This window comes from Heteronotia binoei, chromosome 2 (genome assembly GCF_032191835.1).
Source record: "Heteronotia binoei isolate CCM8104 ecotype False Entrance Well chromosome 2, APGP_CSIRO_Hbin_v1, whole genome shotgun sequence".
Lineage (NCBI taxonomy): Eukaryota > Metazoa > Chordata > Lepidosauria > Squamata > Gekkonidae > Heteronotia > Heteronotia binoei.
Genome location: NC_083224.1, coordinates 123186738 through 123205092, shown reverse-complemented (window position 1 = coordinate 123205092; position 18355 = coordinate 123186738). Strand labels below are relative to the sequence as shown.

Here is an 18355-nt window from a genome sequence, read left to right as displayed (position 1 = left end):
ATTTATTCATGCTGAATATGATTTTATTCTATTAGTTTCAAGTTTCTAACATAGAAACCAACAACTATTGTTACACTAGTAATTATCCAGTGAATATTAATACATGTAACAACTTTTGTTCTTTCATTGCACTTAAACAGCTCAGTGATTAAGAGTCTGAGATGCATATTCCCAATGAAAATGTCTGTGAATTTTCACTTCCCAGTTCTGGTTCATTCAAAGTAATAGCAGAAAACAGATTATATATAAACCCAGTGAATTTTTTACCACAAGCCTTCATTATTTTACTGATATTCTTGGCTGGTGACCTGGCCAACTGGTGGCCACCCTGTAGCACCCTCCCTGAAGCCATATCCAGGGCAGTCCCACAGGGAGTCCCCATTTGCAGCCCTGACCTATAAAACCTGAAGGCTGTTCCTAATGGACACCTTATTCTCAATGGAATATGCTCTAACATGCTCACCGGATCCACATTTTAACCCGCACTACACCACCAAGTGGCCAACCTAATTAAATGGAACCACCATATCCATTTTCCCAAATTCTACTGCTAATAGTACAAGGTAGGCAAAAACTCCCCCTCCTATGAGCCAATTTTGGAGGAAGTGAAAAATTCCTGCCCAGCCCCATTTTAAAAAGACAACCCACAAAGCCCACACTGCAAACAGGATGGGCCAAACAAACTGTGAAAGAGGGCAAGCAGGGGCAGAGCCATTTTTTTTTAAATCAGCTGGCTGCTCCCCTGCCTTGCTGAATAAAGTGAGATACCATCCACTGGTGCAGTTCCTCCTTTACTTCCAGGTTGGCAAAGCAGCCCCCGCCCTCCATCAGAAGTCTCAGAGAGCGGAGGAGAGCCCAATTCCAGCACATGAATATGTATTGCTCACAAGACTTGTTTAAGGTGCATAAAATTGTAATACCCATCATGGGATGACAGTGATCAGAAGAAATCTGAAGTTTGTAATTCTTCCTCGCCTTAACCTATACCTCAGATCCTAAAAGTTTCTGGCAGGAGGTTCAAATTCAGTCATTAGAGATTGTTGGCAGCTATGCATTTGTTAGTTCTGATGCTATCACAAGGCTCTTCATTGCAATGAATATATTATTAATTTGGAATTAGCATAAAAAAGAACCCACTAGGGTTATTAAAATCAGCATAAAAAGCAATATTTAGCACCATGAAACAGTATTTCTGAAACAGCCTTCAGCCTAGTAGCAAGCCAGAACAATAGCACTAACAAGATGGAAGCCTTTAGCTAAATATGTAGGGGGAAAATCTTCTTCAATATGACTTGTGGGCAGTAATAAAGGATGAATGGCCTGAGAAAAAAGAAATGATTTTGTCTGGCATCTAAAAGCTGTCAGGGGCAGATAAGCATCCAGGGGAAAGGCATTCCAAAAGCCCCATCCCTTGGCCAAAGAGTTATGTTCCACTGGTATAAGTTTCTTTGAGTGCAGGTTTCATTGTTAGTTGAATAACAACTTGGAATCCAGTCCTTTTTATCTATTAGATATTATATGAAAAGCAAAAAACTCGAATGAGCTAAGAAACTGAGCAATTCCCACATTCTGTAGAAGGGCTATGATAAGGTGAAGAATTATGGGGAAATTTCTGTTGCTATATACGATGTCTGTGCTTTAATCAATGAAATGATTGGTTCAGTCTAAGATTGCCATGTCTCCCTTGGACACTGGCAAGTGGTGGAGGTAAGGTTACCAGCTCCAGTTTGGGAAACTCTTGGATAATTAGGGGTGAAGCCTGGGGAGGAGACAGGGACCTCAGTGGGGTACAATGCCAGACAGTCCATCCTTCAAAGCATCCATTTTCTCCAGGGAAACTGATCTGTTTAGTCTGAAGATGAGCTGTAATTCTAGGGGATCTCCAGGTCCCACCTGGAGGTTGGCATCCTTACCTCTGTCTCCAGAGTTTTGTTTTTACCTAGCATTTCTCATAAAGTACTTTGCCAAAGAGGAAATCTTACCAAATTTCACAAACAGTACCCCAGTTGTAGAAACAGTCTTCCTGCCATTTGTTGCCACACACTGAAAGTAGCCAGTGTCTGTGGTATCTAGATTTCTTATCCGTAAGCGAGACCCATAGCTTGTTGCACGGAAAGATATCCTCCTGGGTTCTTGTACAACAGGAGCATCATTTTTCAGCCAGCGCACAGTTGGAGGAGGATTGCCAGAGACTTTGCAATGCAGTTCTGCTGTCTGGCCTAGAGTAGTGGTGATATTGTTCATAGGCTCATCAAGTGTTAAGAAATAATCTGTCGAAAAAACAAAGAAGAGTGTTAGTTATAGCAAGCATTTCTGGAACTCTCTTTCAAAAACAATCAGCCTTTAGCAGCACTGAGAAAATTATGTGCAGTGTATGTCTACTTTTTCAGATATGAATATATGTTAAACTTTCAGTTATGCTGGTCCTAATTTAAAGCAAAAGAAGAAGAGGACAGCAAAAGATGAGATGGCTGGACAGAGTTACTGATGTAACTAACACAAATTTGAGCAGACTTCGGAGGATGGTGGAAGGCAGGAGGGCCTGGCGTGACTTGGTCCATGTTGGTCGCAAAGAGTCAGACTCAACTGTGCGACTGAACAACAACAAATTTAAGAGATCCGAGGGACAAAGAGTTCCTGTCTATGTGAGCTTCCTAATTCTATTCCGTTAAGCATCATACCACCCTTACTTCTTTTGTTTATGTATTCTATTGAAACAAAATGAGATTCCTGTACATTCAAGGTCTACACACATATAATGATTTTGGATCTGGATTGAAGAATTTATCTTTGTGTATGCATGTACCTGTAGAATAAAAACAAAATTGTGTATGCATGTACTGTAGAATAAAAACAAAATTTGCAGAGCAGAAAATGTCCATTTACATCTACTGATTGCTTTGTCAACAATTTTTATTACAGATGTATAAACTGGCTGTTGGGAAAGTGGTTCTATGTCACATTTCAATTGTGGGGATAGTTAGGTTATCTAGGCAGCAGGGCAAGACCACCCATTTGGAAAATTAGGCAATTGCCTAGGGTGGCCCCTGGAAAGTGAAGGTAGCAACCGGGGGCAGTGGAGGAGAAGAGGGGGAAGGAAGCCCAATGCAGCCGCCGCCAGTTGGAAGCCTGGGAGGTGGGGGAGAACACAGACCTCCCCATCCCTTCTCCCTAGCTCAAACATACACACACATGCGGTGCCAGCAGTCCCGGGACATGGAATTGCCCCCTCTCTGCCCCCCCTCTCTCCTTGGCAGTGCAGGCCAGGGCCCTTCAGGGGCCTGCCACAGCCAGCACTGTTGGAAAGGTGGCATTGGGCTTCCCTGCCCCTCTTCTTCTCCACTGCCCCCGGTCGCTACCTTCACTTTCCAGGGGCCACCTGCCTGCCTGCTGCTTGCTGACAGGATCATCAAGGCCTCTGCTGTTATGAGGTCCACAGTCACCTCAGTGCTGCCACTACCAACAGCAGCTGCTGCTGCTCCAAGCATCCCTGACAGAGCCTGCCCACTGCAATTGGGCCACCACCTCTGCAGCATTGGAGATGTTATTCCACTTAACCCTGACTGCAAAAAATATAGCAAATAAAGAAAAAGCTATGTGTGCCCTTGCACATATCATGCTGAAAGAGCTGCACTGGCTACCTGTTGTGTTCCGAGTTCGCTTCAAGGTGTTGGTATTGACCTTTAAAGCCTTTTATGGTCAGGGACCTGCCTATCTATGGGACCGCCTTTCTCCATATATCCCCCAGAGAGCACTGTGTTCAGGGGCAAAAAACTTACTGTCCGCCCCTGGACCAAAAGAAGCCAGGTTATGTGTGACAAGATCTGGGGCTTTTCCGATGGCAGCACCAGAACTTTGGAACACCCTTCCGGAGGCCATAAGGGTAAGACCGAATTGTTTAAGCAGGCCTTCGATGCTTAACTGAACGAGGGCTGCCACCGGACATCATATAGAATGCTGGTGATTGCTGTTCGAAAATTCAATGCCGCCTATATTGTACTGATGCAGCACCACAGAATTGGTTTTAAAAATCGAAAATGTAAATTATGGTTTTATATGTTTTATTGGTTTAATTGTATTGACATGATGTTGTGAGCCGCCCTGAGTCTGCTTGTGGAGAGAGCGGGATATAAGTTGAACGTAATAAATAATAAATAAATAAAATGTTAGTTGCAACCCAGAAGTTTGGGTTCTTAGCCTCCCATCACCTCAGCCTACTCTCATAAAGTTTATGGTGGCCATAAGCACTCATGAAACTGTGTTTCTGGGTCACTGGTCCCTCCAGAAAGGCAGAGAAGTCTTGTGGCGCCTGAAAGACCAATTTATTTATTGCAGCAGCCTCCGTGAGCCCCTCTTAGTCAAGACTAGCATTGCAGGGGTTCTTCCTACAGCAGCCAGAGACTGTCCCGTCTGGTCTTTTGTGTGTCCAAAAGAAAAAAAGGGGGATCAAGCGAGCTGGGTAACTTGGGAGGCGCTGAAAGCAAGCTGAAGTCAGTTCTTTGCATTTTCACTTTTGCTTTCCACAAGATCAGTCACAGTGTTTGGAAAAACACAGAAGGCATTCGCTTTCTTTCTGCCCTGAGCCGTCTCGGTGGGGAGGGCGGGATATAAATCGAATAAAATGAAATGAAATGTCACTAGAACGGATATATCGGGCTGATTCGTTCATTTATTCCCCTCCCCCAGTCCCTTCTGTTTTCCAGCCCCCTCCTGATTTGCTGTTCTTTCTTGTATTAGATGACATTTCTAGGGATAGCTTTTCTAAGCATTAGGGGAATCTCCACCCGCAAATCATTTCGCAGCTGGGGCCAGCATTAACACTGGCTTGGGCCTGGGCCCTGGCCAGCCTGGGTGCCTGGAGCTGTGCTGAGGGTGAGCAGGGCACTGTGGGGGAAAGGTCGGCAGGTGGGCGGGTGCTGGATGCCTGGCCAGCCAGCGCAGCCAGGGCTGGTCCTGATTCCAGCCTCAGCCTGGCCATGGGGGGGGGGAGGAGGGGGGGATCTTTACATGGTTGAGCCTACCTCATGAGATGGTTGTTGCAAGTGCAAAAGGGGAAGGGGGAGAGGTGCCATGTCCAGCCCCCATCCAAGTGGCAGATGGGCAAGGGAAAGAGAGGCGAAGGGCTGGGGTCACCCAGGCCTCTCCAGGGCTGCATTAGCCATGTCCCCCAAAGAGGTACCATTGGGGCCAGGTGGGGGGGGGGAGAGGCTGTTCCTCTCCAGCATCTGACCCTCCTGAGTTCCCCTTTCTCTGGATGGGGGGCACAAGTAGTTAGCCTTGCCTAGGGTGCCAAACAGTGTAGGTCTGGTCCTGCTAGGCAGAAAAATGGTTCTGCGGTGATTCCTAGAACACTTAGTTAATTCTGTTACTGTTCACCCTTTGCAGTTATTTAATTTTATCACCTCGCAGTTATGACCAGATTTTCAAAAGAAGTCAAAAGAAGATGTGAAAAGATATTTAACTTTTAGGATGTCTATGTTCAGCACCTCAAGTAAGTTTTTTACTTTTAAGTTTTATTTTATTTATTTACTAGGAGTAAGACCCGTTGTGAAGAAAAAATACAACAGGCTCTAGAAGGAGGCTCTGGGCAAGTCTTCCCACCTACCCAAGTGAAAGTATTAACTTTCCCCCACCTCAAGGGGAAATTATTTCTGCTACCTAGAGAGCAGTTGTAAATCTGAGTGATCTTTAGTGGTTCCGTAGGAGGAAATTGCATTTTACCTGTCTGAGGCTCCACCTCTCCACAGGCCCCAAACTTTACAGGCCCCACCCCTTAAATATCCATGCATTTCCTAACCTGGAGTTGGCAACCCTATCTGCCCCTCTGACTTCAGATTTCCATCTCCTTCCCCCTCCCTGCAGCCTCTACAGGCTGTCTTCCTCCACAGTGTGTGTTGGGGGGGGGGGGAGCAGCTTGCATCATTCTCCTCTCAATATGCTGTGAGGTGGGTTAGGCTGGAACTCTGTGACTGGTCCAAAATCACTGTCAGGTTTCACAGCAAGGACCTGGGTCTGGCAGACCCCACTTTGAAGCCCTAACTCCTATACCCTCCTCAAACTCCACCACAGAATCTCCAGGAATATCTCACCATCCTGGAACTGGCAGCCGTAGTCAGACTCAGGAGTTGCCCCAGTGAGTTCTGCCTCAGAGGCCTATAGTGAGACCTTTCAGACCAACAGTCTTTCTCTGACAAACTATTTAACAGGGAGGAGCTGTAAGCCATTACATCAGCTTACAGCATTCTCCTCTCCTCTTTGATGTGAACAACAACAATCCTGTGAGGCAGGTTAGGCCCACCCACCCTCACCTGGAGACAGGGCCGGTGCATAAGAGTAGGCCAAGTAGGTGGCTGCCTGGGGTGCTACTTGGCTTAGGTGCGTCATGAGGCGCCCCCTCTCCCCACACCCATCGCTGTCCACTTCCTGCCTCCCTGCACCTGCTGCCGTCCGCCTCCCTGCACCCACTGCCTCCCCATGCCTGCCACCTCCCCACGCCTCTGACGTCCGCTGCCCTCCCACATCAAGTGCTGACCATGTGGAGGGGAGAGAAGGGAGTTCGGCATGCCACAAACCTGCTCAGCTGCCCTCAGGAGGAATATCCTGTGGCCACCTGGCCCTGACCAACTGCGCTCGGCCCTGTGCAGCCGCTGCTGCTTGCCTGGGAGCAGGAGAAGAAGGGGCCGTTGGATGTAGAGGGAAGAACCGACAATGCCCCCAGACTGGCCCAGCCCAGCCTGGCTTTCCCCGATGGCGGACAGGGGAGAGAGTGGGCAGAGGGAGGGGAGCCCTGGCCGGCCGGGCCAGCAGGACTGAAGGCAACCCCTGGTGCAGGGGGCTTTCCTGGATGCCAGCCCTTCCCCTCCCTCCCTGGCAGCCCAGCACCACTGCACCCACATTGGGCTTAGCAGCGACAGCAGAAATGATGACGTCACTATGATGCCATCGGCATGCGCACAATAGGAACAATTAGGGGGGGCAGAGATTGGCCTGGGACGCAGGCACCCCAGCCCTGGGCCTGCCTGGAGATTGGCAACAGCTGTTCCCCAGGAGGAAAGTTCTCCCTCAGAGGCCTGTAGTGATACTGTAGGAATTTCCAACCTACCTGGAAAGATACCACTAAAGGCCTCCAGTTGAGTGCCCCCCAGCCTCGCTGTCATCCCACCCATCCAAGTGAAAGCATTCACTCCTCCCCCTCCCGCCCCCGAATTTCCTACAACAGGCCCTGAGGAGAAGCTGTACTGATCAGCAAGCTCCCTGTCAGCAGAGAACTGTCTCCATCACAGGTCAGTGGCCTTCTTCTGCGGTTCTTGCCTGATGGGGCCGGCAGTGGGCGAGGGAGAGCAAAATCAGTCAATGGAACAGCAGAGACAGTGTGAGCCAATCATGTACAGACTACATCCAACGAATGAAAATTCTCAGAATTGCCACCACAGTTGGGCTTTTATTTATAACTGATTTCATTTCTACCCCACCTTTCCCTCCAATGAGGGCCCAAAGTCACTTGCACTTCTCTATTTTATCTTCACAACAACCTTATCAGGTAGGTTAGGTTGAGTGTGTGTGCTTGGCCCAGGGTCACCCAGGAAAGCTTCCATGGCTAAGTTTTAATAAGCATGCAGATAATATGTCTACATGACTGCTCATCTCTTATCAAAAATCTGACTCTTAGTGCTTTAGAAACATTGTGCAAACATGGGCCACTTTCAAGCAGCCTTTGTAATCGGTTATAGTGGCAAGTTGCTAATGTTTTTTTGTGTGTGTCATTTCAGATACAACTGTTTTAGCAACCAGCTGCTAATGGATTTTATTTACCTTTTTATACAAAGTCATTTGCATCCAGTTTACATCCAGTGTATTCTTTTGTTTTAAAAGTGCCACTCCCACCCCTGCACCTTTTGCCACATGGTCTTTCTCTGACTTTTCTTGGGGATCGTTCTAAGTTCAATGATTGTTGTTGTTGTTGTTAATTTGACTTGTTTAATCACCCATCCTGGCCAAGGCCAGGCTCTAGGTGATATACAACAGATAAAACAATACAAATCAATACAATTCCTATTAAAACATTTCAAAAAGTAGAGTCAATAAAACTCTAAAAACTCATGATGGTGCCCCACTAATTAAGTTCTCCTTCCAAACTATCAGAGCATGGGGGGGGGGGGGGGGGAAGAGGGACTAAAATTTCTGAAGGAGCCCCGTGCTAGACCAAAATAGCACTTCAGTGCTGTAGCAGTACCACTGAGATGCCTTGCAGCTATCTTGGTGTAGTGCTAGAGTTCATCTTAGAACAATCCAAAAAAGAAGTCCAAGAAAGACTGCAAAGCAAATAAAAGGTGTGGAAGGGAGTAGTGCTGTTTGAAACAGCCAGAATGCTTCAGAGATGGATTACCAATGGAATATACAACAAGGGTCAAACTATAAACTGATAAAAATATTATCAAAATAAATACTTATTTTTTGTGGTGTACACAATAGTAAAATTAAAAACATAGGACCTGAATATCAGGCTGCATTAAGAGTCAGAGCAAGCTTTACATAAACTGTAATAATTGCCCAAACACAGTAGATGAACTTGTCAAATTACCAACATGGCCATACAACCCACACATCCAGTTTGGTGTAGTGGTTAAGTGTGCAGACTCTTATCTGGGAGAATCAGGTTTGATTCCCCACTCTTCCAGTTGCACCTGCTGGAATGGCCTTGGGTCAGCCATAGCTCTTGTAGAGTTGTCCTTGAAAGGGCAGCTGCTGAAAGAGCTCTCTCAGCCCCACCCACCTCACAGGGTGTCTGTTGTTGTGGGGGAGGTAAAGGAGATTGTGACTGCTCTGAGACTCAGAGTATAGGGTGGGATATAAATCCAATATCTTCTTCAATATCCAGAATATACTATATATTGATCCTGTGTGGGTTTTTTTTAAGTGTGTATTATTGACCACTGAGGAAAACCCCTGGGGCCAAAATGTATATGGTTTTGTATTGGTCATTTGACATGTTCATCAACTGTGTTTGGAAAATTATTACAGCTTATGTAAAGCTTGCTCTGACTCTTAATGCAGCCTAATATTTATGCCCTATGTTTTAATTTTACTATTGTGTATACCAAATAATAAAAATTTATCTTGATATTTTATCAGTTGCAGCTTGACCCTTGTAACATTTGCAGTATATTTTGGATTGAGTTTTGTTCCTCCCCTTTTCTTTGTGTGTTTCATTAATTGAATGAAATTTGATATATGACCCCCCCCCCCCCGGTGTATGGCTTTACTCAGAACCAGGTCAACAACAGGTAACATCCAGTTTAGAACAGTAATGTGAAAAGGGCTGTGCTAAGGTTGGTTGATACTTCATATAACATAGCAATAGAAGCTGCTCACTCTGTTTCTTCCTCATGTGGAAAACATTCTGTAAGCAATAAATTGCTATGCAGATCCCCCGCCACATACATGGAACACTATTTTTTCTCTATGGCAATACAGCTTGATGCTAGCAGTTCACTGGTGGTATGCACATGAGGGAGCTGAACTATATGGAGGGTGAAATGGCACCTGGGACAACTGCTTGGTGAACTTCAAGCTAATTCCATATGCCTAACATATTGTGAACACAAATAATGATTTAAAGTTAACTGAAATGCTTACTAGATGATAACAAGAAGCTCCCCAAATGAAGCCAAGGACTTGTTGTGTGATTTATTTCACTAGTTAGAGAAGAATTGGGCTTTACAAAAAGAGAACCTAAGATTTCAAAAAATCATCTTAAGAATGTTCATACTCAGTGCTGTTGTGAGCTGATCATATGATAAGATACAGCTATATGATCAAAGATTATTTCATTTTGTGGAGAAGTGGAATGTTAAACCTACATCTACAGACATGTTAAGCTCTTCTAATCCATTTTGGCTGCTTTCAAATGCTACATCAAATACTTTAAAAAATAATGCATCTTTTGGAGTAAAGCATTTTTTATAATGCGGTATTAAAATTCAAGTCCTACATCATCCTGAAGTCACACTGCATTTCATTGCTAGATCATGAGTTCAACAATAACTTCATAACCCAAAATATTTGTTACAAAATGTGCACAGAAAACTGTTATCCAGCACAGGGGTCCCAACCTGTTTGAGCTTGCGGGCACATTTTTAATTATGACACAGGATGATCGGTGCAATCGCTAAATGGCTGCCTGGGAAGCCCAAGTTCAGTGGATAAGAAGGGCAAGTTTTTAAAAATACACTGGGAATAAAGAGTTAGAGATAGAGAGACAGAATAAAATCAACACTGTAATGGCAGGTGTTGCTGAAATGTTATTTTAATCTGCACAGTCAATTAGATCTCAAATAGGCAATCAGAAGACCTACTGGACAGAAGACCTGGCCCAACCCATTTTCTGAAAACACTTGGTGGGCACCAGGAAAAGTTTTGGTGGGGCACCATGGCACCCCTGGGGTACCATGCTGGGGATCCCTGATCTAGCATATGAACTGCCCTCTTATCTCAGCAGATCAGTTTTCATTTGAAGGTGGCAACCTGGTTTGAAAGATTCACTGTTGTTTTTTGTAGCATTTCACACACTCCAACCTTGTTTGCAGACCTTCCAACTCTCACATACAATTTAAAACTAATCTCATGTCTGCTTTGGAAAGTCATCCTCATTCTGGTCAGTTTCACTTCACAAAACTACCTAAGCAATATTGACAAAAAGGTAAATTGTCCAAAGACTCAAAACACAATTGAAAAGTAGTGGGTCAGACTCTATAGTGATTCCAGCATAGCTCTTTTATTAGCAAAAACCCAACTGAAAACACATGTGCCTAGTTGCAACTATATAACCAGAAACTCCACCCAAAACACACCTCCAGCAATAAACAACCCAATAGAAAAACAGGTGTTCAGAACCCTCATTTGCATGAGCTTCATTCAAATGGATATTACCTAATTGGGTGGCTCAGCAAGGGCAGTGGCTACTCTGAATGTATCTTCAAGGAGCCTCTCAAACAATGGGCTTCATTCAAATGGATACTAGCTGACTGGCTGGCTCAGCAAGAGGGCCAATCTGAATGCAGCTGCAAGGAGCCTCTCTAACAAAGGGTCTTCGTTTGAAGCTCCCAGTACACTATACTAATAAAGCCAGCTGTCCAGTATGTTGTGTAAACTTTGCCACTAATCCACATGTCAATCAATGAAGTTCAGCTAAATGTAAACTGACTGAAAGCTGTGATTTAAGGACTGCAAAGATTCCACATGAACAGGTAGAAGAAGTTGACAGTATTCAGATTTTAACATCATTCAGACAGTTCTCTGTGCTGTCCTTTACACAGGTTCTCCATTTCTTTCAGGAGTGTTTCTTATCACAGCCTTGGAATAGAAAAGTGTCTGTTGCTGATTAAATATTTATTTTTCACAAAGCCTACATCTCTGACATCTATATATATATTTACATCTTACTAGGACTAAAATGTATTTTGCTATTACATATATTTTGACTGTCAGATCTCCTAAGCAGCTTATATTAGTCCTTTTTTTTTTTTCAAATACAGCAAAGCTATTTAAAGTCTTTTGGCATTCATCCTTCATCTGTATTTTTCTGGATGCATTTTAATGAAAATAAACTTATCCATTCAAATCGTTATGAAAACTTCAAATTAATAATTATTGTGTTGTTTCTGACCACATCAACTCAATAATAACACAAAACATTTTATCAAATTTCAAAATATTGTTTTGAAAAGACATATATTCCTTGGTATTAGTTAGGTTACCAGTCTTACACTGACTGGTAAGATCGAAATATACAATCCCTCCACACTGCAAAATATAGGGCCGAACTAGATGTTATGGCAGCCAAGGGTCCTCCCTGAAGACACTGAAACCATTTTAGAGAAGAAATTGGCCATTTAAGAAAGCCACATGATTGGGCCTGCTTTGCATCAGGAAGAGGGGATATTTACATCCCCCCAGGTTTCTTTTCAAGTGTTTCAACTCTTGAAAAGGCATGGGGAAACAAGATATGTTGTTCCTACTGTACCTTAACCCTCCCAGAATTCTGAAATTCTTCTCTGAAACGGCATTGGCAGCCATTAGGGTTGCCAGTCCCCAGTTTTCAGGGCTTCTGTCCACCAATCAGCCAACTGGCTAGCAGGGAAAACCCCACCCCAAACAGTGACATAGTTGCCACTTGCACCAGAATTCATCTAGGTAAATTTCATTAGCAAGAGGTCCACATTAGGAATTTAAAGATTCCATTATGGACTCATTTGATTTTTCTTCAGATTCAACATTACCAGCTTTCATTTGGTACTAGCCACTTCTAAAAACACTTTCATAAAACAAATTAAATTTAGAAATGTTGATTTGAAACTATAAATCCTTTTAAACACACTACCTATAATTTAATAATAGTCAATTTTTATTATTTTTATTTGTAAAAATAATTTGCTCCTAGTCTCTTAACTCTGGATGCCACATTTCAAGCATTTTTTCTTTATGCCTGAGTTATAAACTTCTGAAAAATGCTGACAGACCCTTTACTGTAGCAGGCCTAATGGGTGCCTTATAATGAACTTTTAAATTACTTGAGATAATATCTGGAAAGCTTGGCCTTCAATATGTTTCTGGTTTTGACCTGTTGCCAATGGAAACACTGCACATCATAAGTCACCTTCATGAGTCTAAATTGGAGACACAGAAAGTAAGATTTAAATATTACAATGTATTTTAATTTTTTATGTTATGGAATAGTTGCAGCTGTTCTTTTACCTACAGAAGTCTGAAATGTGTACAAGCACAAAATATATAAGAAAAAAGTGTATATTGCCATGACTATGTACTGACATTGTTAAAACAGGAAACTTTGTATGTACTACTTTTAAAAACACCTGAACTTAAGTCAAAATACCAATTCTGGCAAAGGAATTTTAATCTTGATATGATTACTGTAGCTTTAATGTCTGGAGTGACATTTTACTGTTGTGACTACCTATCATGAATATATCTGTTTGGGAACTAGAACTGGTAATGGCAATGTATAGTTCATTTTACATGATCCTGAATGTTCTTTTAATAAAATGCCTCATTCAGGAGCAGTAAGTAAATATAGCATTGCGGACTTCTGGGGGAGGAAAATGCCAAGCTGAGCTGCTTCTCATAACGGGAGCAGGCTGGAACTTCTGTTCGGAGTAGTGGAAGGCAAATTAATGCCTACTGCCTACTTTTCTCAGTTAGAGATTAGTCCAAGATATGCACAGGAAACTTTGAGGAGATTTACCTTGGCTAAAAGGGAGTCCCGGGGGGGGGGGGCTCCTTTGAGGGGACTTCGGAGAAGAGTTGCATTTTCATCATCTGCAGGAGTTCTCAGAGTCATTTATTTGACATAAGCTCGACAGAATACTAACCTTCTTGGACTTTGTTAAACATCTAAAGCTACACAAGACCGGTGTGGATCTGGATAATTGGCAGAAAACCTACAGATTACTATCTTTCATTCAGCTAAACAGAATAAATTCAGAAGGTGGGAAAAGGAAATCTAGAAAGCTTGGAAGAAGGGAAGAAGAGGTGAAATTTGGACTTTGTAAATTTAATGGACAGTGCTAAAAAGTGGAAAGGAATTTATTGTTTGGTCTACTTGCGGTTTTGAAAAAAGATCACCATCGTCACAGACCTGCAGCATATACAATCAACACAGGAAGTATGTCAAGTATCGTGAGATCTCTTTACCAGTGAAAACGAGATTTGGTGGAAAGTAAAGCAGGAAGTAATGGATGAAAAGCCTCCTCTAGGACTATAATACCATTGAGAAACATCGGCGGCCATTGCTAGGTCAAAATTAAAATAATGTTTTTAAAGTGTTTGGGACATTAAAAATTGTTGGAATTAATTGAGATGGTGACAAGAAGATAAATACTATTAGACATATTGTTTATAATGGACTTTAGAAGCCTTTAGAAGAAAAAGGGAAAAAATTTCAGAGAGAAGCAAAAAGTCACGACCGCCATTTTAAAGGATTTAAAAATTTTAAAAATTAATATCTCGGTCTGGGAAGCTCTGAGGACGGCGAAATTAGGCTTGTTGTAAAAAGCAAGCTCTAATCTTTTGAACTGACAGTCAAAATTGAAATTGGTGAGATCAAAATTTTTGGTGTTTTTAAATGTCAGAACACAAGCAAACCCGTAAAAGAGCTACTTCATTGGAGAAAATGCAGGATCAATTAGAGGCAATGAAGGCCAGAATGATGAAAGGCATGAAAGAAATAACTGCATCAAAAAAGAAATTATAGAAGAGATTAAAAAAGATATGGAAGATCTCAGAAAGGAGACAGAGGAAACATCTAAAAAAGTGCAGGAGGTAGAAGGGAGAATGAAAGTACATGACTCCACCTTGTTGAAAATACAAGAAAAAGTGACAATCCATGACTGCAAATTGATGGCGACTCAGATACATCTGAGAGGAGTACCTGAAAAGGAAGATGGTGACTTGAAAGAATATATAATAAAAATAATTGCAAAAGTTTTAGAGGAAGATCCTGAAGAGACTAAAAATATGTATGACTATATGTATAGAGTGAACTCACTCTATGCCAAGAAAAATAATTTACCAAGAGATGTTGTCATAAGATACATGACAAAAGAAATGGTGGGAAAGATAATGAATAAAAACTTTGAAAATACATTGATAGCGGGAGGCAGCAGAGTAAGAATTATGAAGGAGTTGCCAAGGCAAGTGATAAATGATAGAAGAACATAAAAAACTGCCAGAAAAATTACAGGACAATGAAATGAGGTTTAGATGGATAATACCTGAAGGTTTGAGCTTTGAACTTCAGGGGAAAAGAATCACAATTACAAATGCACGGGAACTGCATAGATTTTATGAAGAACATAAAGAATTTGCACCATGATGGATTACAAATTATTGTCTTGGAATGTAAATGGACTAAATTCACCACAAAAAAGAAGGGCAACATTTCATTGGATTAAAAAACAAAATTGTAATATAGTTTGTTTACAAGAAGTGCACATTAAACAAAAGGATTACAATTTTTTTATGGAATAAACAATTGGGGCTAGTATTTTTTTCATTGGCTGAACAGAAGAAAAGGGGAGTGATTTTTTATATTAAACAAGAATTGGAGCCAAAATTAGTGTTTAAAGATAAAGATGGAAGATTTGTAGCAGTAGAAATAATATTAAATGCAAAAAACCCCGTTGTTATTGGGACTGTATGCGCCTAATGGTGCAAAGGATGCTTTTTAAAAAGACATTATACAACAATTTGATGATCTGACTTATGACCAAGTTTTGATAATGGGAGACTTTAATGGAACAATTAAGAACTCACTGGATAGGTTGGGGGGGGGGATAATAACAAAGAAGGAAAATTGCCAAAGTCTTTTTTTTAATTGGTCAAACAAGAAAATTTGGAGGACATATGGAGGAAATTTAACCCTGAAGTGTGGGACTATACCTTTTTTTCAGCAAGACATAAAACTTTTTCCAGAATTGACATGTTATGGGGCACTAAAGATTTAGGTCTTATAACAAGGAAAATAGAGATTTTACCTAAAATTGGGGCTGACCATAACCCAATAATGTGGATTACAAAATTGTCTAAGAAGTTGAGAAGATGGAGATTGAATGAAGATTTACTACAGAATAAAGAAATAGTGACATACCTAGAAAATGAAACTAAAGCTTTCTTTCAAATGAATGATGAAGAGGATATAGAATTTCAGATGGTTTGGGATGCCTATAAAGCAGTAATGAGAGGAATATTGATTACTTTGAATAATAAAAATAAGAGAGATGCACCAGCAGCAAATTTAGCACCTCTGTCTCAAAAAACAGCCCTCCCAGATACCCCCAGATCAATTCTCCATTTTACCATTATATTTGCTATAATGGTGCCAAATTTTTTTTGGCAGTCCTGATTATTTTCTGAATCCCAATACCATATTGATAATTGGGATTTGGGAATATCAGGAAATACTGATATTTTTCAGGTTCAGTCTATCTGAACCCCAAGAATACTGTTTTCTTGCACACCCCTATTACTTTCTGTGTAATGGTCAGAATTCATTATCTTCTCTAGGATTTAAAAAATAGTGGGGTAGGAGACACTAAATTCCAAAATAAGTTAAGCATTCTCTGAAATAGTTTAGTAAGCTGGTGAATGGTACTGAGGTCAGTTTCTGAGGTAGCTTTTCTTGTATGACCTTTGCACTTCACACCCTGTATTAGTAATAAAAGAGACGTTCAAGAAATACAAATTCTCAAATAAAAACACACACTCTATCAGTGGAAAAGCAAACAAAAGAGCTAATGTGCTGTAACTGAAAAAATTCTCAAACAAAGTCACAGTAATTTACTGCATAGGCTACTCGTGGGACCCCTAAACAGAATTTTTTAAAAAGCAAGTCTCATAGGAGGCACTTGATTTACTGAACATCCCTGGATAGCAAGAAAAAATGAAAAGGTAAATTGTGCATGGATATGAAAGCTGTAATTCTGTCTTCTTACACCACATGAATCAATTTCATATTTAAATATTTCATGAGGAGAATCTAAGAAAATCTAGAAACCACCATGTGATAGTAGTACAAACACTCCAGATTCTTTCTTAGAAGAATATTACAGAACAGAAACACTTCAGGATTTTGATGTTGTAAAGTCATTGTCAACGAAATGCTCAAAGAAATATGCAGCAAATGCTAGAGACTCAATTTATGGTCTGCTGAACAGTGAAAACTGGTACAGAAAATTCTATCCACTGAGAAAGTTCATAACGTGCCACAAACAGGAATTGTCTTATTACATAAGTGGCAAGCACTCTGTGAATTTCAGTTCTACCTGTACAATAACAGAGGATGATTTTCACTGAAAGCATTTTAGCAGTTAGAATAGTTCCTCAATAAAACAGGCTTCCTTGGGAGGTAGTGGGCTCTCCTTCTTTGGGGATTTTTAAGCAGAGGCTACATGGTCATCTGACAGCAATGCCAATTCTGTGAATTTAGCAAATGTGGTGTAGTGGTTAAGAGCAAACTCTAATCTGGAAAACTGGGTTTGATTCCTCATTCCTACTAGGGTTGCGAAGTCCTCTGCAACCTCTGGCAGGGGACTTTTTTTGTGGGTGCTACGCGCGCAGCGTGATAACATCACTTGCAAATGACGTTATCGTGCTGGTGACGCTGCGCGCCAGCTGCTCTAGGAGCTTCCAGGAAAACTCTATGGTTTTCCTGGATGCTCTAGCAATTTGGGAGGGAAACTCTATGCTCCCAGATGTTGCAAGTGATGTTATCATGCTGTGACTACAGCACCTGCAAAAAAAGCTGCACGCATAGCACCTACAAATGTATTCTCTATGGTTTGGTCCTTTGGGGTAGTGGTTAAGTGTGCAGACTCTTATCTGGGAGAACCGGGTTTAATTACCCCTCCTCCACTTGCACCTGCTGGAATGGCCTTGGATCAGCCATAGCGCTGGCAGAGGTTGTCCTTGAAAGAGCAGCTGCCGTGAGAGCCCTCTCAGCCCCACCCACCTCACAGGGTGTTTGTTGTGGGGGAGGAAGATAAAGAAGAGTGTGAGAAGCTCTGAGACTCTAAGTGGAGGGCAGAATATAAATCCAATGTCGTCCTCTTCTTCTTCCTCCTCCTCCTCTTCTTCTATGTTATCATAGAGTTTCCCTCCCAAATTTCTAGAATGTCCAGGAAAGCCATAGAGTTTTCCCAGAAGCTCCTAGAGCGGCCAGTGTGTGATGTCACTGGTGTAATGACGTCACTCGTGAGTGATGTCATCATGCCAGCGACATCAGGAGGGGGTTGCCCCACCAGTGCAATGCAGGCTGGCAGGTTGGAACCTCCATAGTGGGAGAACTCCTGCCCCACTCGGGAGCTTGGCAGCCCTAACTCCTACACATGAAGCCTGCTGCATGACCTCTGGTCAGTCACAGTTCTCTCAGAATTCTCTCAGCCCCACCTACTTCAAAAGGTGACTACTGTGGGGAAAGGAACAGAAGGTGATTCTAAGCCACTTTGAGGCTCCTTAGGGTAGATAAAAGTGGGGTATAAAACCCAACTGTTCTTGGCTCTCATGGGTCTTTCTTATGCCTAGAGTAATGCTGACAGCCACTGTGAGGTCAGGAATGAATTCTTCTTTTGGCCAACTTGGCCCAGGGATCCTACAGGTTTTTCACTTTCCCCTGGGCATAGGTCTCCTCACGTCATTGGTAGAATATATGGGGGGGGGGCAGGCAGTTGTGAATTTCCTGCATTGTGCAAGGGTTGGACTAGATGACCCTTGAGATCAGTTTCAGCTCTATGTTTCTATGTTTATTGCTGTAAAACTGAATTTTTACTTTATTTATTTATTT

At 42.2% G+C, this 18355-nt stretch overlaps 1 protein-coding gene across 1 annotated transcript in view; it reads right to left on the bottom strand.

Annotated features, from left to right (window-relative positions):
• Positions 1–18355, bottom strand: part of ROR1 (receptor tyrosine kinase like orphan receptor 1) — a 325748-nt gene that overhangs the window by 97071 nt on the left and 210322 nt on the right. The window contains exon 3 of the mRNA XM_060231943.1: positions 1983–2270. Within this exon, the coding sequence (XP_060087926.1) occupies positions 1983–2270 (288 nt within the window). The remainder of the gene's footprint in view (positions 1–1982; positions 2271–18355) is intronic.